Below are 22,310 nucleotides of genomic sequence, written 5' to 3'. Positions count from 1 at the left end.
GTGGCAGAAGAGGGCTTACAAAGCTTTTGCACTACAGTGGTAGACTTAGAAATAAATATTAAATCTTGCATGGTTAACTGATATAGCCAGAGCTGATCTAAATCCAAGTCAGAGAGAAGTTAAAAGGTTCTGACACACCTTGTGTGTGTTAGATTCATAAACTCTGATCCTGGATTAGACCAAGTACTGGCAGAAAGCAGGATAGCAGATCAAACAATTGAATATTTAGAGCTTTCAGGATTTAAATTTTATTGCCAGTTTTTTTTTTTCATTTCTTGGCAAAACTCTTTCATTTACTATTTCAAAGGGAAAGGGAAACAGCATCATGGTCTAGAAGTCTCATTCATGCACTGGTCCTCTTCCAGAAAGTGTAAATATCCTCTGGAATTCCTTTTCTTGCTTCATTAAATACTTTTGAATAACTGATCTCTGCCTCCCAGAACAGAACAGAACAATTAGAATGCAGAGAATGCTGAGGTGAAAATAAGGGCATCCCTTCCCTCTGGACCTTTGCCAAACATGTCAAGAGGAAAAGAGGTGTGGAGAAGAATTAGAAACTTGATCTTCTTAAGAGTCCTTGGCACTGAAAGAAAATCACAACCAAATCCAGTGAATGAGTAGAGAGAATGGGGTGGAAACAGAACACAGAGATGGAAGTCAGGAGACTTATGTAACTTTAAATATTTTTAATCCTTAATTAATTAGTTTTTATTTTTAATTAATTAAATTAATAAAAATATTTTAAATTAATTAAACTTTAATTAGAATAAACTTTATTCATCCCCTTTGGCCCTCATTCTCCTCATCTCAATCTGTAAAATGGTTGTATCTCTCAACTTGAAAATGCTCTTAAAGAATCTTCTAAAGATTATAGTTGTGCTTTATTTAGCAAAGTTGCAGGATACAAAATAAACTCGCATAAGTCATCAGCATTTCTATATATCTCTAACCCATTTCAGCAGCAAGAATTAGAAAGCGAAATACCATTCAAAATCACCCTAGACAATATAAAATACTTAGGAATCTATCTGCTGAGACAAACACAGGAACTATATGAACACAACTACAAAACACTTTCCACACAGCTAAAACTAGATCTAAACAATTGGAAAAACATTGATTGCTCATGGGTGGGACGAGCTAACATAATAAAGATTATAGTTGTGTATTCATATGCAGATATATACTGTCAGGTCTGGAACTGAGACTACCTGGGTTCAAATAATACCCTGGGAACTTCCTAGATACCTCATTAAGTACTTAATAAATATTTATTCTATCCTTCTATCCTTATTAATCTTTTCTTCACAGATAGCAATTCAACAGATATGTTCATTAATCTAGAAATTAATTAATTTATTTCTGAACTTTTTTGATAAGAGACAAAAATCTTTTTCTGAGTTAAACTATTTACTATTCCATCTAAGGGGCAAAAACCAAAACAGTCTTATCCCATTTGAAGCAACTAGATCAGAGAGTGCCCCTGTTCCCCAGTGGGTTGTAAGACATGTGGGGAAGTGGTAAATAGAAGAAACCCTACTGAAAGGAAGCTCGAAGACCAGGTCTATCTGTATCATCTCCTGTCTGGGGGGAGGGGGGTTTCCAGGATGGCCTAGCCAGGGTACCTCCAGGACACAGGACACATCCACACTATCCACTCATGATTCAGTGAACTGAGGCATACCTGGAAGGAACCCAGTCTGGGGCAGCCCACCAGGGGGCTCAAGGGCTCATGGGCTGGGGAAGCTGAGAGTCTTTTGTTGCTGTGGCATTCAGTCTCTTCACGACCCCATCTGGAGTTTTCTTGGCAAACACTGGACTGGTTTGCTATTTCCTTCTCCAGCTCATTTTACAGATGGGGAAACTGAGGCAAACAAGTGCATTGCCTGGGGTCACAAGGCTTGTAAGTGTCTGAGGCCAGGTTTGAACTCAGGAAGAAGAGACTTTTTGACTCCTGCCCTGGCACTAAAGTGACTGGGAAAATCTACTAGGGAACTGGCTAAAGAGACATGGGGCATCACAGCAGGGGTTTAGGAATAACCAAATGTCCTAGGCTAGGACTTTTCTGTTGATATTAAAGCAGTCAGTCCATAACTGGGAGGCAACCTGTGATAAAGTGGTCAGGCATACAGTGAAGTGGGAAAAAAAAAATTAAAAACCAGTCTGGGGCCAAGGCACATCTAAGAGGGCAGGGGGGGCTGTCCAAGCAGTAGGAAAGCTTGTCACCTGGGTCCTTTCAAGCCCTGGGCTAGCCATTGTCAGGTATTCTCTTTGATCAGGCATTCCCCTCTTGGGAGTGCTGCTTCACAGAGCAGGTTAAGGCAGAACGACTGGTAATTGTAGTGCTAGCCCAATTCGAAAAGCAAAATTGACCCACTGATTCTCACCTCCAGGAGTTATCACCTGAAAAGACTGGGAGAATCTGTCAACATGCTTTGCACTCCCGGAATAAGTTGGAAAGATTTCGTTTTGGAAAAGGCATTAGGGATTCAAGGGCAAATAGGCAGCAAGTAGGACAACATAAATTCAAAGTTAAATCTTCTGATTCCCAAACTGGTGTCCTTTTCACTACTCCATGCTTTGCTGTTCCCCTTAAAATGAGCATAATGGAGGAGCGCACATGTTGGAAACCATTCCATTCCTAACAAAAACTTTCAAAAGTCCAGGGAGTTATTGGCTTGTGAATCTTGATTTCTGTCTGAGAAATGTGATGAAAATAAAGACTAAGAAGAAACAGGAGGGGCAGGTAGCTAAGAGCCTCAGTGGGTAGAGAGGTCCTGGGTTCAAAAATGACCTCACTGTGTGCCCATGGGCAAACTACTTATCCCCAATTATCTAAGCCTAATTGCTCTTCTGCCTTGGAACCAATACTTAGAATTGATTCTAAGACAGAAGACAAGAATTAAAAAAAGAAGAAGAAGAAGAAGAAGAAGAGGGAATAGAAGTGAGAGAGTAGAAAGATTTCAGGATTATGGTCTTGCCAGTATGTCACTTAGCCTTTGGCCTCAGTTTCCTCATTTGTAAAATGAAGAGACTGGACTAGATTTCATAGGTCCTCCCTAACTCTATATACTGCTTACTTTTGAAAATATATTTCATATGCTTTGCATGATTGCACATGTATAACCTATATTAAATTGCTTACCATTTCAGAGAGAGGACAAGGGAGGGAAGGAGGGAATTTGGAACTCAAAATTAAAAAAAAAAGTTAAAAATTATTTTTACATGTAATTGGGAAAATATTTGTAAGAGAAAATATATTTAAATGTATTATGTGATTATCATAATTACATATTATTATATAAAATATTATAAATAAATATAAATATGTATTCCAACATTAAAATGTTTTATTTAAATATATTCAAAGATGCTTACTTATAAATGTTGTTCTGTCATTTCTATAAAAAGAATCTGTTGATTCCATATAATGCTGAATGACTTTCACTATGTAGGAAACACACAATTCTTATTCTTATTAAATAATTCCCGTAGCATTAATATACAACATTACAACCTAAAGAGCACTATTAGTTTCCGCCATTCATTTAATCTTAATTAAACCATCCTTTTCCATTTATATTTCACAGTCAACTTTATGTATACCAATCAAATTTTAAATCCCAAATCAGTTAGGTCTCCCTTACAAATTTTGGGATTTTTTCATTCTGCTGTCAAAATGAAAGTGTATGTTCAGGGATCACAGAATAAAACGATAAAGGCAAATTAAGTTCCACCAGATATATAGTACATATATGCACTTTTATGTCAGTCATTATTCATGGTCCTACCACTGGTCTCCTCAATCAACAGGTACTCAGATAATTAAGGATAAAATCCACCAAAAAGCATGAACATCTATAGTGTAACAGCTTTATGTTAAGGTCTGGGCAGGCTGAGAAGAATAAAACACAATTCCTCCCTCAAGAAGCTAATAATTTAGCAAGGGAGATAAGATATTTGCTCCAATAAATGTAGCATGATGTTGAGGAAACTAAGGGTTTATGAGTTATACAAGCAAAATGGACTATAAGAAAAAGGTATTTTGTCTCTGACTAGGTTGGGACAAAGGGAAACTTCATGGAAAAGGATGGAAAAAAGATGAAGGAAAACAATTATGAATGAGAGTCAGCATGGCATAAATACTGTCAGAAGCCACAATCTGCCTTGTTCTGCATGCTGTACTGGATCAATCCAAGGCCAAAGTTTCACATACTTTTCACCTCCAGGGCTCAGCTCAGCACCTGAATCTCAGATATCATCAAGCACTCCTCTTCGGGACCCAGCCCTCCCTCTGTTATCAAAGTCTACAATCAGAGTCCCACACACCCAATCTCCACCTCCTCTAGGATCAGCCTCTAACTGAGTTCCTCAAAGCCCTGGTCCAGGATCTAAGACTCAGATACCAGAACTACTATAGCCAGGTTTTTGTCAACAAAAAGAGCCCTTAAGGCTAAGTCTGATATCTCTTCCTTCTGGACAACTGATAAAAAACTGATGTCCCCTTTGCCATTCACAAGACCTTAGTGGTGTGGATCTGAGTAAAAGATACTATTTCACTAGCCTCTGGTGAGCAGAAATCACTCCCTTTTCAGACACCACTTTATTTTCATTCCAATCCACTGACCCCTCCACATCCCAGTCTAACTCTGCCTGCCCCCTTTTCCATGGTAATTCCTTTGAATCACTGCTCTGGGTCTATCTTTAACAAATCTCCCTTCTTTTTAGATCTGTCTCTAATGATTCTTTCATCTTTCAGCCTTCCAATGAATCTAGATCTCTAGATCTGGCTCCCTAGAGATGACTGCATTCCTGGCCATCCTTCAGTCCTGAAGGTGCTTTCTCCCAGGTCCCCTGACACACTGGTCCTGGAGAAGGAGTTAGAATTCTCCTAGTCTTCTATGAGAACTTTCAGACACTCCTTGTGTCACCATCACTAAACAGCCTATAACGATTCTGGTATCAGTTACCTACCAGACCTCATATATCACTCTTCCTCTTTTCTCAATGATATTAAAACCTGGAGTTTATTCTTCCCCTCTCAAACCTACACACAGCAAGGATGTGTCTGAGGTCACATTTGAACCCAGGTCATCCCAAATCCTAGCCACACTCTCTCCACTGTGCCACCTAGATGCCCTGGCAATAACCTTCTAATGGGTCTTCCTATATCAAGTAGGTTTTCTTCTTCTTCTGGATTTGCAGTTTTATTTATAGAAAATCAATGATTTCATGGGGGCATAAATAATTTCAATCCTTATCTCAGGGCTGGTAAGAAAAGCATTTTCCAAACCTTAAGTCACTATTTGATTAAAGATCTCAAACTGGAAAGGACCTCAGAAACCATTTACTCCAGGGGTTCTTGACCTTTTTTATGCCATAGACTCGTTTAGCAGCATTGTAAAGTTTTAGATTTCTTCTCAGAATGTTTTTAAATACACAAAATAAAAAATGTAGGTAACAAAGGAAATGAATTACATCAAAATGCAGTGATCAATTTAGAAAATGTTCTCAGGCTAAAGACTCTTGATTTTTAAGACAGCTAGGTGGCTCAAAGTGGTGACTCATTGAACTTGAAGTCATTATGGAGAGAAACAGTGCCTACTCCCATCCTATACTAGATTCCAGTTTTCTAAGGTAAACAAGAGACTTCAAGGTTCTCCATCTGGCAGAATGGGACATGCCATATCGAATTCTTATATATAAATATAAAGCACTCCATATAGCTGCTTACTTTAAATTGAATCTAAATTCTTGGGGGGAAAGATACTTGTTCAGTTTAGAGCACCAAAAACTCCCCAAAGTATTTTCTGAATTTCTCAGCCCCTGTAACAGGGCTATATGCATAAATTACAGATCAGTAAAATACTTAATTTATTTCTAAATGACAGTTCCTGACATTTTTGATAACAAATGCATCCATTAGCATTTTGAACAATAGAATGTCAGCAAATTTTTCCAAAAGAATTGCAGAAACAAATAATTTTTAAAAATCTACTGAATAATATAACAAAAGATAAAAACTATACAGTCCCCAGACTCAATAGGAAAAAATAGTGGCAACAACCTTGCAACCTAGATATACATGAATAATCACAGTAAGAAGAGTTAGTATAAATGGTTCCAAGGAATTGAGTGAAACAAGATAACAGAGTATTGCTTGATATCTAACTCAGGGACAGTATCTCCTCAGTGGGAGGGGCCAAATATGAAAAGAGTGAAAGAAATATGTTGTTTGAGATAAAGAATGTTGACCTCAAGGCCAAACATTTGCTCAGAGACCTGGGAGGTAACCTAGATTTCCCACCCTCCTTTTGTACTTTAAGAGGAAGGAGGAAAAAGTGAAGTAGAAACAATAACAGCCTTTCAGTTTGATAATGGAATTTTTGCCCAGACTGATTAACACAGCAAACTTGTCAAAACTATTGGTCAGAAGAGGATTTTCTAGTCTTATTGAAATCTGAATACTTGATCTGATTGGACGTTGATGTCGATCAATCAGCAAAGCATTTATTAAATGCCTACTATGTGCCAGGGACTGTACTAGGACTAAGGATAAAAAGTCAAAAGAGAGATAAGACAGTTTTAGAGGGAAGGTTAGAAGTGTTCTGTGGGAACACGCCTCAAAAACAGTCCATTAAAAAAAAGTGATAGACTAAGTAAAGAAATGGCATCTTAAAGAGGAAAATATAGCTAACAAACATTACTTAACCTCTCTGTGACTCAATTTCTTTATTTCTAAAATGAGGATATTGGATTCAGTGACCACTAAGGACCCTGCTTGCTCTAAATCTATGATCAGCTACCATGTAAGGGAAAAACAAAGGCAAAATTAATCAGCTCAACAGACTAGAGAGGGCAGATTGTTGAATTTCAATGTGAGAAATGGGCAAAGGCTACAGATCAAAGCTTGATTTATTGTTCTGTTAATTTTTAGACTTAAGAAAGTGATGGAGAAAATATAAATAATGTAGATTATGCTTTTGTGGAGAGCCATTTACCACTAGCCCCCTGGAGGGGGGCATCAAAAAACAAAGTTGAAAGATTAATAATAGAAGGCACAAAATAAATGCAGACTAACTCAAAGTAAAGGTAAATTATGGGATGGATCAATATATAAATTACTTTAAAAAGAAGTACTATGGGGGTGTGCATAAATTATAAAATAGAAACAAGTTTTCGAGGAGTTAAGTTTTGGCTCACTCACTTTGAAGAAATGAGTTAGTTTTTCTTTTAACCTGCTGCTAATATGAGATCCTAAAGTACCATGTACAATTTCTGGGCAACAATAACTGAAAGAATTTCATTTTTGTAATTAGCTGATACAATTATTTCCAGTTTTGAATTCAGAATCTGAACTAGGATCACAGATGTGGAGCTTAAAGAGACATTGGTTGATTAGTTATATCCTACACTTAAAAAACAAACTAACAAACAACACAACCTTATCTTCTGTCTTCAAGTCAATACTAAGTATTGGTTCCAAGGCACAAGCGCAATAATGGCTAGGCAATGGCGGTTAAATGAATTGCCCAGGGTCACATAGCTAGGAAGTGTCTGAGTCCAGATTTGAACCCAGGTCCTCCTGGCTCTAGCTGCCCCATGTCTGACACTCCCTTAACCCCATTTTGGACTTTCTTGGCAAAGATATTGGAGTTATTTGCTACTTCCTTCTCCAACTCATTTTATATATGAGGAAACCAAGGCAAACAGGGTTAAGTGACTTGCCAAGGGTCATATAACTAATCAATGTGCAAGGCTAGATTTGAGCTCAGGTCCTCTTGATTTCAGGGTCAGAATTCTATCCATTGTACCACCTACCTGCCTAGAGAGATCTTAGAGGTCATCTATTCCAACCTTATTTTACAGGTGAGGAAAATTGAATGATTTGTCCAAAGTCACACATGTAAGTAGAACAGTGATTCAAATCCAAGTTGTCTGATTTCAAATATAGTCCTTTTTAAATATTTTAGTGACTTCAAGTTCACACAGAATTTGAATACATTCTGGTTTAAAATTTATTTGAGTGATGGAGAGTGATATTTTAGGACTCAAAGTAAGGAAACCAAAGGCCAGCCAGTTTTCAACTAAAGAAGAACAATTATCCAATTAATAAATGACCCTTTGTTTTAAGTAAGAATTTTAATTTTTATTCAGTTATATGATCACCATAATATGAAAATGCTCTAGGAACCCACACAGTGTGAGGTAATAACTGAGGTAATAACATTTGCTTTCTGGAAGTCTCTTTGAGGTTTGCTACTAAGTTGTAGCTTTGAATAAATTAAAGAAGAAAGGGTGAGTGAAGGAGAAATGGGATAAGTCTTCACTTTTTCAGTCAATCAATAGGTATTTATTAAGCACCTGTTATGTGACAGGCAGTTTGTAAGCTCTGGGGATACAAAAAGAGGTAAAAGACAGTTTCTGTCCTTAAGGGCATACTTACAATCTAATGAGGGAGAAAACAAACAAAGGTGTATAAACAAGCTACATATAGGAAAAATAGGAAATAATTAACAGAAGGAAGGTACTAGAATTTAGAGGGATGGGAAATGCTTCCTATAGAAAATAGGATTTTAGTTTGGGAACAAGAAAGCCAGGAATTAGAATTTCAGTGAAAGGAGTACCATCTTCATCCATGAACAAATTAAGCATCTTCTCTTTTCCCCTCTACAAACATCTCTGCCCCATGCTAAATTTCCATCTCTGTTGATGTCACCACCATGTTCCTCATCACCCATGCTCCAAGCTTCATAGTTATCTTATACTCTTGTCTCTCTCCATTCACTAAGCAGTCAGTTATCAATTTCTGTCAAATCTAAGTCTGTCTCTTCCTTTTTTAGTTCCACCAATCCAGATTCTTGCTGCCATTTGCTTATTGTACTACTTCCTGTCTCCATTCAATTTTTTCCTTCTCCAAATTCTTCACAATGCTGCCAAAGAAAAGTTTCAAACACAGTTCTAACCATATCATTCCTCTGTGCAACAACCATTGGCAGTTGCCAATTACCTCCCAAGTAAAATACAAATTTCTTAGTGTGGGATTCAAAGTCTCCCAGAGTCTGGCTCTAACCTCCTCTTTCATCCTCATGTCACATCACTGCCATTTGTGTACTCTATGCTCCAGTCTAATTATTTCTTGATCCTTCTTCCCTTTGTGCAAGTGGAAGTGACAACCTATCTATCCAGAATGCTTATTTATCTCTGCTTATTTATTTCCTTCTCTTCTTTCAAGACTTGGACTAAGTTATATTTTTCATCTTTGTATACCCAACACTTAGTACACATGCATCTAGCAGAGATTTAATAAATGTTTCTTGAACAAATTTAAATTGAAGCACCATTTCAGAAAAGAAGGTAAAATAAATGATTCTGGATATTTCTGTTTATTATAGGAAAAGATTATGCAAAGGTGAAATTGACACTTTGGTGACATATTGGATGGAAGGACTGAGAGATACTGAGAAGGTGAGGATGGTATGCAGATTGGGAGCCTGGGAGAACAGATGGTTGGAGGTGCTCTCAACAGTAATAGGGTAAGTTGGGGAAACATGTTGAATTGAAGATATCCATGTGACATCCATTTCAAAATGTCTAACAAACAATTGAAGATGTGAGACTAGAAGTAAACAGAGAGGTTAGGACTAGAGAAGGAGATTTAAGAATCATCTGCATAGAAGATGATAATTGAATCCATGGACACTGGTGAGATCACCAAGTGAAATTGTAGAGAAAGAAGAGAAGAAGGTCCAGGAGAGAGCCCTGTGGGACATGCAGGGTTAGTAGATGTGATTTGGATAAACATTCAGCAAAGGAGCCTGAGAAGGAAGGGTCATATAGAGAGTCTCATAAACCTAGAGAGAAGAAAGTATAATGGAAAAGAAGGTAACTGTCAGTGTCAAAGATAGTCAAGAAGGGTGAGTATTTTGAAAAAGCCATTGGCTTTGGCAGTTAAGCGATCACTGATAATTGGAAAAAGCAATTTTGGTTGAATGATGAGTTTGTAAATATAACCATAGAGAGCAAAAATAGGATGACACAACTAGTATATTTATATCATATCAAGTTTAAACTATCATGCTGGATTTTTATGTTATGTGTATCTTTTATTGTACATGGGATAGCAAGGTGGTGCTGTGGATAGAGTGCTGAACATAAAATTGGAAAGACTTGAGATCAAATCAAACTTCAGACCCTTAATAGCTATGTGACCCTGGGCAAGTCACTTAACTTTTGACTCAGTTTCTTCAATTATGAGTATAATAATAGCACAACTTCCTAGGGTTGGTATGAAGATAAAATAAGACAATAATTGTGCACAGGATCTGGCACATAGTAGGTATTTAATAAATACACGTTTCCTTCCTTTTTGTACTAGGTTCCCTTAGATTAACCCGGCTATACAATATGCTTATGTTGCCTTTGAAAATTCTTTTCAATCATTATAAATGTTTCAACATACAATTGGTGAAATCAATTCAACTACAACCAAATATTTAGTTAGCATTCTGTCGATAAAAGGTTTTTTGGTAGCTCCTAGAAGGGAAGAAAAGACATATTCTCAAATAACTGAACTTATACAAAAAATTATAATACAAGATAGTATATGATAAATGTGCCATGTAAAAGGGATAAAGGGGAAGGAAAAAGCCTACCTACTTAGGGTGTAGGGAAGGAGGTATTCAGGGAAGACTTTATGGAGAGATGGTATTAGATCTAGGACTTGAAAAAAATGTAGAATTTCAAAGAAAGGAATGAAAGATTAGGAAGACTTTCTGGAACAGAGGCAGTTAAATGGCTCAGTGGAGAGAGTACTAGGCTTGGAATCAGAGAGACCAGATTTCAAATCCTGCCTCAGACTTTACTAGCTACTAAGTGACTCTGGGCAAGTCATTTAACCTCTATTTGCCTCATTTTTTCTCATTTGTAAAATGGGGATAATAATAACACCTACTTCCCAGGATTGATGTGAGAATGAAATGAGATAATATTTACAGAGTGCTTACTTCGCATAATGACATAAATGGCAGGAGTATGAGGCAATAGGAATATTAGTAATTGTTATTATTTTATTTTTTTGGTCATGAACCTCTTTGGCAATCTGATGAAGTCTTCTCAGAATCATATTTTTAAATACATAAAATAAAATTCATATAATTACAAAGTAAGCTAATGTTAATGAAAATAAAAACATAATTTTCTCCTTACCCAAGGTCATGGACTCTACTAGATCTATTTGTAGACCCTTTGGTGGTGGTGGTAGGTCATCCCAGAACTGTGCACCTTGTTTTATGAACTGCTATTCTAAATAGAAGGAACATCATGCACAAATGCCCAGATGAGCACAACAGAGCATTTGGGGAGGAGTGAGGAATGACTGGAATAGAGAGAGTACTACAGAGTATATACAACAGAGTGGCGGGAGATAAGGTCAGAGAGATAGGCTGGGTCTCTACTCTGCAGAGTTTTCTATGCCAGTCTAAGGAGTTTAGCCTTGATAGGTTACAAAGGACTTTTGAGTTGGGATAAGATATGTTTCCTTTAATTTCAGTTCTGAAACTGACCTAAGAGAGCACTCAAGATCAGACCTAATCCAAAATAAATATATTTAAAATTTTATCAATTCCTTGAAAACTGTGGTGCTCAGAAAAAATGTTTTGGATCAATCTATTACACTGTTTACATTGGAGACATGAAATATTATTTGACCCTCAATAAGAACAGGTATATAGACCTGTGAGATGCTTTGCAATTGACTTTAATATTTTTTAAGCCCTTACCTTATATCTTATAATCAATACTGTAGTATTGGTTCCAAGGCAGAAGAGTGGTAAGACGAAGCAATGTGTGTTAAATGACTTGTCAGGTAAAATTTGAATCCAGAACCTCCCATCTCTAGGCCTGGCTCTCAATCCATTGAGCAACCTACCTGCCCCCAGTGGGCTTAAACTCTGTGAATTTATTCACTGTTAACTTGAACTTGTTTTTTTCCTTTCTATTTTATTTTGTTAAATAAGGAGATGATTCAAAATTTACTACTCAGGATGAGCCTGGGAGCATGTTATAGTTTCCATGTTTCAAAATACATTCATTTTTCAAACTTCAAATATTTCAAATAATTCCTAAATAGGCATTTATTAAACTTACTACATGCCAAGAACTGGGAAGGGAGTTGGGAAAAAACATACACAGAAATGAAATATTATTAAATATTCCATGCCCTTCAGAGACATATTCTATTTGAGGACATATTTGTGTGTATGCATATTCAATTCATTCCACCGCCTTAAATAAATACATACAAATACACAGGCAATAAATTCAAGATGATTTGTGGTAGGAGGGGATCAGGAAAGGCCTCATGTAGAGAATGGAGCTTAAGCTTGCTCCTTAGATGAGACAACATTCTCTAGGAGGGAGCAGTGAAGAGGGGGAATGACATATACAAAGGCACGAAGAAAGGGAAGGGGGTGGTTTGTATAAGGAACAATAAGAAGGAAGGTTTGACTGGCCTGCAGAGAGAGTGTAGAGGTATCAGGTGTAATAAGCCTGGATAAATAGGTCACAGTCAAGTTGTAAATAGCTCTAAATATCAATGGAGTTTATTTTTTCTTTTAGAGGTAATCAGTAACCACTGGAATTTACAGAGTGGGGATGTGACATGGTAGGGAAGACCACTATGAAAGCCTTGGAGAGGAAGGATTGTTATAGGGAAAGACTCAAAACAGGGGAAACCAAGAAGGAAGTTATTTTAATAGTCCATTAAGAGATGATAAAAGCCTAAACAGGACTGGTGACTATGTGGGTGGAAATAAGTCTTTGAACAGATGCCAGAGATGGGGAGAATGTAGTAAGGACAAAATCTGGAAACTGATTGGATATGGAGGTGAGTAAAAGCAATGAGTGGAGTATGACTTAGAAACTGGGAACCTTGGATGACTGGAAACACAGCAGGGTACTAGACAGAAATAGGGGTAAGTTCAATTAAGTAACCATTCTTCTCTGAACAAGACAACTTGTAGAGGTTCTAAAGACTAATTTAAAAGACACTAACCTTTGCCACAATCAACTTTCTGGGAAACAGTGTAGCAAAATGTTTTGTATGCTAAGATTTATTAAATGGAGAAAAACTAATACAGAGTTGCTCTCATAGATCCATTGCATGTGAAACAATTTTCTGGTACACAGATGATCAATGAAATATTACAAAATAATGTTTCATTATGAACTCTCTTTCTCCCACTCCTCTAGTCCTATCTTTGCACTGCCTGATGCCCTCTTTCTATAGAAGGTTCTATCACCGTGTAGTTGCCCAGGCTTGAAGTTGTGAAATCATATAACTCTTCCTTCTCCCCCCAATCTGAACATCCATTTGAAAGCTTCCCTATACACCTTAGACTTCATGAAATTCTACCACCAAAGAAGTATAAACCAGCAATGCCATTCACCTGGTGATTAGCCTCTCTCCCAACCTAGCAAGGTTGTTTGGTTACAGACACAGGGTCCATTGCTGAGCAGTACCTGAAGTCTTTCTAGTTTGGGAGAAACTATCAGAGCTTTTGCTCTGTTCATATAACTCTTGTGAACCCAGAGTCACCTCCAGGTAATGTTGAATCATCAGGAGAACTTTAATGGAGAATTTCAAAAGTTAGACAATACACCAAGTTTTACTTATGAATTCTTGGGAATCAGGACACCATGACTGTCAGACCTTTGACACTTTATAATTCATTAGAGACATAAAGGATTAATATAGAGGATATATTATATATAGAGGACAATATAAACGGCATGACACCAAATCCAACCTTCATTTTCCCGATGAAGAAACTTCAGTTCAAGAAAAATGAAATTATTTTTGCCTAAAAGAACCCAGGCAATAGGGAAGCTAGGTGATGCAGTGGCGAGCACATTGGGTCCAGAGTCAGGATGGCCTGAGTTCAGATCTGACCTCAGAAGCTCAGCAAGTCAGTAAAACACAGTTTGCCTTAATCTACTGAAAAAGGAAAATGGTAAGAAAACCCTATGAACAGTACAGTCCACAGGTCAAAAAGAGTCAGAGATGACTGAACAAGAAATAGTTATTCTTCATCAGTGGAGTCAGTTTCTGTACTTAGAGTTCTCTACAAGATAAAATCAGAGGGAGAGCCTCCCCCAACCCTATTATCTATTTATATGATAGAAATGTGTTCTTCAACTATGAGAGAGAAATGTATGCCCATTAAATGCTACAATCTACATAACTCAATGAAGGATTTACTAAAAAGTTGGAAAGTGTTGCTAAATTTACACTGATTTCCTGTTCCTGTCTTGTCAGAGAATATCAGTCTGGTGACAAAAGAACCTAGAATTTTCTTTAGGGATGCATGATTTAGGATGAACTGAAAATAGTTTTACATCCAACATATGAGTATGCCAAATAGAACAAAAAAATACCCCCCTCCACTTACCATCATGGTCCTAGCCTTATGGCTAGAAGATTCACTATGACAAATTTAAATGCTGGGTCTCCAAGCAAAATTTTAGAAATGACCTTATTTTTGTTTGCTATAAAATAAATAGCTCTCTCTTGGCAAGAGGGACCTCACTGCAATGCAGGGGTTGAATCATCTGTATCTGAGTCTAACTAAAGCATCTATCTATTCAAATTGGAGATATTTCATAAACCTATAGTTACATATTTCTGTACTTGGTTCCATATGTATTGATAGGAAATCAGCATAAAGAGGTAGTATGTTATAAGAGAGCACTTGATTGAGCAAATGACTGGTACAACGATTATTATACTGGTACAGATTATATTAATATAATATAGATTATTAAAACAATGAAGTATTTGGGTTCCAGTCCTTGGCTAAGTCCCTTTTAACCTCTCCGGGCCTTAGTTTTCTCATCTGAAAATGAGGGAGTTGTGCTAGATGGTCTCTAAATCCTATGATCCTAAATCTCTAAATCTGGTGACTAAAGAAATAACTTGTTGGCCAGGTATTTGGTTTATAGACCTATTTTATTCCCTGAAAACCTGGGTGATGGTAGGCAAAGTCAGACTTATAGCTATAAAAAGGGGGAGTAATGCAACATTTCTGGTCTATAATTTAACTGAAAACACAGAGCCTTTAGAAGACTAGGGCTTATCAAAACCTAAGGTGGTACTCTTTATAATAGAGTATCAAGGAATATATGGGAACTGAGTACTGATGTCACAACAAAAGATTTCCTTTGAGCATACCACACCTTGTCTATGCAATACTAGGTACATCATGATTAAAGAATGTTGGAGCTCTAAAATGGCCTCAGAGTTTATTTCGTTTTACAGATAAGGAAACTGGGGCAGAAAGGTCAAACAATGGCCAAAGACGTCCAGATGATCAAAGGCAGGACACAACCTCCGTGCCTTTGAGGGCAAACCCTGCGGGCTTTCCTTTTCACCTTGCTCCCCTTAAAAATATAAAACTTTATGTTCACTTGTCCAAATTATGACAAAGGAGCGACAGCATATTTATCAACTACAAAAATAAAATTTAAGGTAAAATCCACAGAGTCGCCACCTATTTCTTTAAGAATTCTGCTTAGGTCATCCAGATGTCCTGTCGGGTAATCTCACCCTTTCGGTTCCTATCACCATCTGCATTCCCAACTGAAACTGCTTCTGCTAGCAGTACGAGCGGAAGAGGGGAAGCAAGACCCTTTTTCAACTTCGAAATCATCCAGAGAGCAAGCAACATTTTTCTTCAGCTCAATAAAAAGTCCCACCTTTCAAAGTCAGCGGCCAGGGGAAGCAGAGGCAGAGAGGAAAGAAATCTGTCAGGGCAAAATGCCTCCGTAATTTAGAGACTCCTTAGCAGAAAAAGAGGGCAATGCCAAAGCAGTACTCACTTTGCGCAGCAAGCCCGAGCCACTCGGAATTTCAGCTCCCTGGACTTCAGAGATCTTTATTCTCGGGAAACGTTGTCATTTTTTTTTTTGCTTGCTTTCAAAGGAGCCTAGCCCTGGTTTCAGTTTTGACAAAGTCACTGCCCGGCCCGTCTCCCTATGATAGGGCACAGCTGGTCCCGAGGGTACCTTACGTACGTGGGTTCCGCCCTCCTGCCCAAGTGGCCCCACCTCCTTTTCGCCGAGTCCCAGACACAAGTATCTTTCTGGGAAGAGTAGCGCATGGATAAACTTGACTGATTTGTCATAAGAGTTGCTATAAATACCTAATTACAAATATTTGTATCGTCATGCCGTGGAAACACATCACACAATGCACAGAATCTGACTACTTAGATCAAAATTAGGCCACTTCGAGATGCCCTGCGGGTTTGAGAGTGGGCCAGGGAGTGACTCTTAAAGGAGCTCAGCGCTACAATAAATAACCACAAGTGAATCCAACAAGGTCTGGAGGGCCAGACAAATCAATCTCTCAGACTGCAGGTTGTCCTCCTGTTGTTACACTTTTTTTTTTTTAATGGGGGAGGGGGGGTGGAAAGAGGGCAGAGAATTTCCTCAGACCCTATTAGGGATTACCCTACCTTTATTCCACATCTACCCTATTATCTTCTTCTGCGGCTTCTATCTATGGTATTTACAAACTCATTCATGAAGACTAATGAACAAGAGAAATTCAGGAAATCACAGAACAGAATTTAAGGGTTGGAAGGGATCGACTCATTCACAAATGGAATCCCCCTCCTTAACCTCCAGAGGAACCAACCCTTTTCTCTAGAGGATGCTCACTCTACTTTTGGACAGCTCTAATAATCAAGGGAGGCTGGGTAAAGGAGTGGATAGGGCACAGGGCTTGAATTCAGAAAGACTCATCTTCAGTTCAAATATGATCTGATACTATGTGACCCTGAGCAACCCTGTTTGCCTCAGTTTCCTCATCTATGGAATGAGCTAGAAAAGGAAATGGTAAACTACTCCACTATACTTGCCAAATAGGGTTACAAAGAGTCAGATATGACTAAACAACAATAATAACAATAATTGGGAATATTTATCTATTTTTCCTGACATCATGTCTAAAATTGCCTCTTCACAACTTCCCCCCAATGCTCCTGCTTCTGGCCTCTGGGGCCAAATAGAACAAATCTAATCCCTTGTACACAGGTCAGACAGCCAGTCAGAGAACATTGTTGTTTTTTTTTTCCCCTTCTTCAGGTAAAACACACCCACTTCTTTCAACAAATCCTCATACATCATAGACTCAAGGACCTCTACTTTCTTGGTTGTCCTTCTCTGGACATTCTTTTTTATTTTTAATTAAAAAAAACAACCCTTGCCTTTCGTCTTAGAATCAATACTTTGTATTGGTTCTAAGAAAGAAGAGTGGTAAGGGCTAGGCAATGGGGGTCAAGTGACTTGCCCAGGGTCACACAGCTGAGAAGTGTCTGAGGCCAGATTTGAACACAGGACCTCCTATCTCTGGACTTGGTTCTCAATCCACTGAACCACCCAGCTGCCCCCATGGTTGAATCTGTTTTTTAAATGGTGATAAACATGAAAAGATCATGAGAGTAAAAGCAAGTCATTTTAAAATATTTTTTTCCTACTGAAAGATTATATCAGTTTTCCCAAAGTAGGGTTAGTATTCAGTTGGTCTTATATACACTGAGAAACCTTAAAGATGAAAGAAGTATGTTTTATAATGTGATGTGACTTTCATTTATTTAACTAAATTTTTGAAAACCCTTTACCTTCTGTCTTAGAATCAATACAAGTGTCAATTCCAAGGCAGAAGAGCAGTAAGGACTAGATATTGGGAGTTAAGTGATTTATTTGCACCAGAGTCACACGGTCAGGGAATCTGAGGCCAAATTTGAACTCAGTTTCTTCTATGATATAATGAAATATATATATATTTTGTACTGACCTCTGATTTTACTGGTATAAGGAATTTACAGTGAGTAATCTCCTTCTACAACTGCAGATAGGCAACTGCACTGTAATGTATAGCCTTGAAGAACAGCCTGGAACACTAAGAGTTTAACTGACTTATCAAGTAAGAGGCATGACCTGAACTCAGGTCTCCTAGACTCCAAAGCCTTCACTGTGTCTCCCTTCTCTATTCCTTTCCACTGACCTTCCCACTTACCTGGAATGTACCCATTTTTTACCTCTGCCTTACAGAATCTATCTCTTCCTTTAACATCCATCTTGGGCATGAAACCTTTCCAAATACCCCAACTATCAATGCCTTATCTCCAAAAACTCTCTTGTATTTTACTGTTTATTCCTTCTGTTCATGCTGCATCTCTTTGTATAACTTGTCATTGTGAAGTATGGCTTGTTTCATTCTTTATACTAGTATCCCATACCCAGCAAGCACAGTGTCAGGTACAGAGAATGTGCTTAAAAATTGTTCTGACTGATCATATGACTGATATGTTAAGTTTATTCAATGAGTTTCCTGCTTTGACAATTAATACTTCAATGAAAAAAATCATGTTTCAAAAATTTTCTTATTTTGCAAATCTTCACATGGTGCCTGAATAACATTTATTTGTTGGATTCCAAGTGGCATTGGGTCCTAAAGGACTCCTATAACGTTTGGAAAAAAGGTAATTTTATATTTTCTTTCATTTTAAAACAAAAGACAAACCTCTTATATCCTTTCATACTAGAAAAGGATTCCAGCTGAACTATTCCTTTAATTTTTCTTATCCTTATTTTATGCCAACAAGGAAAAAAGGGTAGGGCTTCCAAGTCAAACCTTTATATCTGGGAATGGAAGCATGTGACTCTGCTGAAAAGGGACAAGGCAAGACCAATTTTTTTTTGAAAGAAAAACTCAAAAATTTTATTAAGAGGGGAGATGAAGGAAGGGAAACAAACATTTACTAAATGTCTGGTGTATGCCAGACATTATGCTAATAAGTGCTTTAAAAGTATTCTCTCATTAAATCCTCATAAAAACTCTGGGAAATAGTTGTTTTTATTATCCCTATTTTACTTATTATAAGGAAACTGAGGCAAACAGAAGCTAAGCAATTTGCCCAGGGTTACAGAGTTAAGTAAGTGCCTGCCATAACATTTGAACACAGGTCTTCCTGACTCCAAGCTCCATAATCTATTCATGGAACCATTTAGTTGCCTATTTAAAGCCATCTATTGGCTTCAATGTTGCAAACCACTGAATAATCTAGCCATACTAGAAGATGTAAGCAGTTTATGAGAAAATGAGCTAATAAGATATCTGTTCTGCTTGTAGGTGCAATGACCCATTGCTAACACTGCATAATAACTGAGTTCATTAAATCGACATCAAGAATGATTTTTAATTTTTTTAACCTTTTCTTTGATGACAGACATACAATATCATACTCGTGATTCTCCATGACATAATGACACACACCAGAAAAGATGGCACTTACCTTACTAGAATTCATTCCACTTGTAGATATCCTAGAGGGGTATTTGCTACTGTGACTTGCTGCTTTTTCCTTAAAACACACACACACACACACACACACACACAAAATTGTAATATTAGTGTGTGAAAATGTAGCAACAAAGAAGCCAAGACAAACTTTTCATTTCTTTTTTTTAGACAATTCTTATCTTCTGTCTTAAAAATCAATACTGTGTAAGGGCTAGGCAATAGAGGTTAAGTAACTTGCTCACAGTCACACAGCCAAACTTTTAATTCCAATGCACATTTTATTCTCAAAGAAACAAAAAGGTTGTTGTTTGTAACTAGCATACCAGATTAACAAATATTATACTTCGTCTGAAAATCAAATTTTATGCTTTGCCTGAAGGTCTTCTACATATTAGACAGGACTGGGAATAGGAACTGACCTACTAGGTTTGCAAAATCAAACTTTTCATATTTTTTAAACTTAAGTATTAAAACAGAAAACACATTAAATGAGTTTAAAATATGTCCTGCACTCTTCAGTGATCTTTTAGAGTCGCAAAAATGTACCTCAAGGCCCTCTTTACTTTTGGCCCCACTAGAGAATCACATCCTAAAAGGAAGTGTATTTTCCTTTAGTAAAAATACTATGATTAGGTGTGTTCCTGTCTAAATATGTTGTCTTCAACTAGACCGCAGATAGGACTGACAATAGACAAAAGCTATTATACGATTGTGATACTCTATGATAACACAAGATAATAAAATTACCTACCTATAAAATAAGCATGAATGAACTTGACATACCGATCTTTTATAATTATGATAATGCTTTAGGGGCCCTAACATACCATGGCTTGCTCATAAAAATATGGCTCTTGTGTATCACAGAGATGATTTAAATCTAATGCGCTTGATATAATCAACATTCATTAAATAGTTAACTAACTGATTTTGTTAAAATTTAAAAGGGCTTTTTTTTTTTAAAGGGGAATTTTCTAAAAATAAATTTGAACCAATGCCTTCTTTTTTCAAAGAATCATGGAATCTTACAAAGACCCATAGGTGTAATTCTGCCTGATAGAGGAATTTTCTCTACCACTCAGTCATGGTCAAGAGGCTCAAGCTAAGTAAAAGAAAAGGGCAGGTAGGTGGTACAGTGAATAGAACACTAGGTCTGGAATCAGGAAGACCTGAACTCACATCTGGCCTCAGACCCTAGTTGGGTGACCCTGGGCACATCACTTAATCCTGTTTGCCTCAGGTTCCTCATCTGTAAAATAGAGAAGGAAAAGGTGAACCATTCCAATATTTTTGTCCAGGAAATCTGAAATGCAGAGACAATTAAACTACAAATATAAGATGAGATCATAGATTTAGCTCTTAAAGGACTTTAAAGGTCATCTAGTCCAACTTTCATTTTAATGAAAGGTGATTTGTCCAGGACTGTAAAATTAGTAAATGGCAGAGCCAAAACTTGAATTCTGGTCCTCTGATTCCAAATCCAGCATTTTTTCTCACTATACCACCCTACATTCAGGTGGTTGTGATCAAAATTCTTTCAGGAAATTTCCCATTAAAGAATGAAGTCAAACCAAATTCGTTCTGCTGACAGAATGATCTTTAAATATGTCAGGTACTCTACCTGCCAGTGTGTTTACACTACCAGCGTATGCCACACTCCATTAGAAAGTCAGAAACACAATTTCTTTTTAGAGAGAGGCATTTCAGAACATTTCTAATTGCTAAACTTGAGCTCTTTTTTTCTCCTAATTTCTCTCTGTCAAGGACAGCATTACTCTTCTAAGCTACTCAGGTTCAAAAGTTCAGTCATCATTCCTCTCTCCATACATATATATATATATGTATATTTGTTAAGTTGCCAAGAAGACATCTTGCTTCTTTCTCTACAACATTTCCTTCTCTCCACTCCAGAAATAGTCAGAACACTTTGGTTCAAATCCTGATTCCGGTGCTTTGTGACTATGAGCTTATCACTCTGGTTTTGGGGGTCTTGGTTTCCCTATTCATGAAATGGAGTTGAAAAGGATGATTGCCAAGGTCTCTCTCAGTTCTAAATCTTTGATTCTATGATCTTTGCTGTTCCGGAAGTTTGAATATTGCCAAACCAATCATTTAAATCCTGGTAAAACAATTACAATACTACTTTAAGGTTCGCAAAGCACTTTACATATGGTAAATCGTTTGATCCTCACAACATCCCTGCGAGGTAGGTGCTATTATTATCTCCATTTTACAGATGAGAAAATTGAATCAGAGAGATTAAGTGACTTGTCCAGTGTTACAGCTATGGGAGAGTGAGGCAGAGGTCTTCCTGACACTAAGTCTTAACGTTCTATCTATTGTACCATCTAGTTGATAGGACTGTGACTTAGCAAAATCGGAAAGACTATGGTTCAAATATTACCTCTGATGCATATTGGCTGTGTGACACTGGGTGAGTCAGTTCTCAGTGCTCCCCAAACAACACTGAAACATCATACAACAGGAAAGCTATTGACCTGCATGACTAGAGGGAATTTCCTCAGTGGAAGTTCCCTATAGCAGTGAATTCACAAATCTGATAACAATAGCAACAGCAATTGTTGTTAAGTAAGCAATTATGAATGATGCAAATGGCACAGTCATTCATTTATCTATGTAATCAATACATATTTATTAAGATTACTTTGTGCAATTTACTATGGAAGATTAAGAGACTTATACAAATTACTTTAATATTCAGGTGACTCTATTCTCTTAGAGATGTGGGGACTTCTTCCCTTGGTGCAGATTGAATCCTATCCATGACATCCTATTTGCCTCTTGTCCATATCCTTCCATAAGTGAGTAATAGGGAGCCTACCCCAATGTTCTTGAGACCTTCCTTAATTCTATTGTCACAAGAATATCTATGTTGTCCAAGAGTTATCCTTTTTATCTCCCCAGGTGACCTGCTATCTTTTTG

At 37.4% G+C, this 22,310-nt stretch overlaps 1 protein-coding gene across 17 annotated transcripts in view; it reads right to left on the bottom strand.

Annotated features, from left to right (window-relative positions):
- Nucleotides 1-22,310, bottom strand: part of CAST (calpastatin) — a 161,282-nt gene that overhangs the window by 93,329 nt on the left and 45,643 nt on the right. For 12 of the 17 annotated variants that reach the window (XM_007487240.2, XM_007487245.2, XM_007487246.2 and 9 more), the window contains one exon: nt 19,359-19,427. The exons of 3 other annotated variants lie outside the window; for them this stretch is intronic. In XM_007487240.2, coding sequence (XP_007487302.1) covers nt 19,359-19,427 — 69 coding nt within the window. Of the gene's footprint in view, nt 1-15,876; nt 16,036-19,358; nt 19,428-22,310 lie in introns of those variants that run through there. 2 more of the 17 variants (XM_007487248.3, XM_007487249.3) reach the window with 1 other exon arrangement.

Source organism: Monodelphis domestica, chromosome 3 (genome assembly GCF_027887165.1).
Source record: "Monodelphis domestica isolate mMonDom1 chromosome 3, mMonDom1.pri, whole genome shotgun sequence".
NCBI lineage: Eukaryota > Metazoa > Chordata > Mammalia > Didelphimorphia > Didelphidae > Monodelphis > Monodelphis domestica.
Note: the sequence above shows the minus strand (reverse complement) of the source record. Positions and strands in the feature narration are given on the sequence as shown.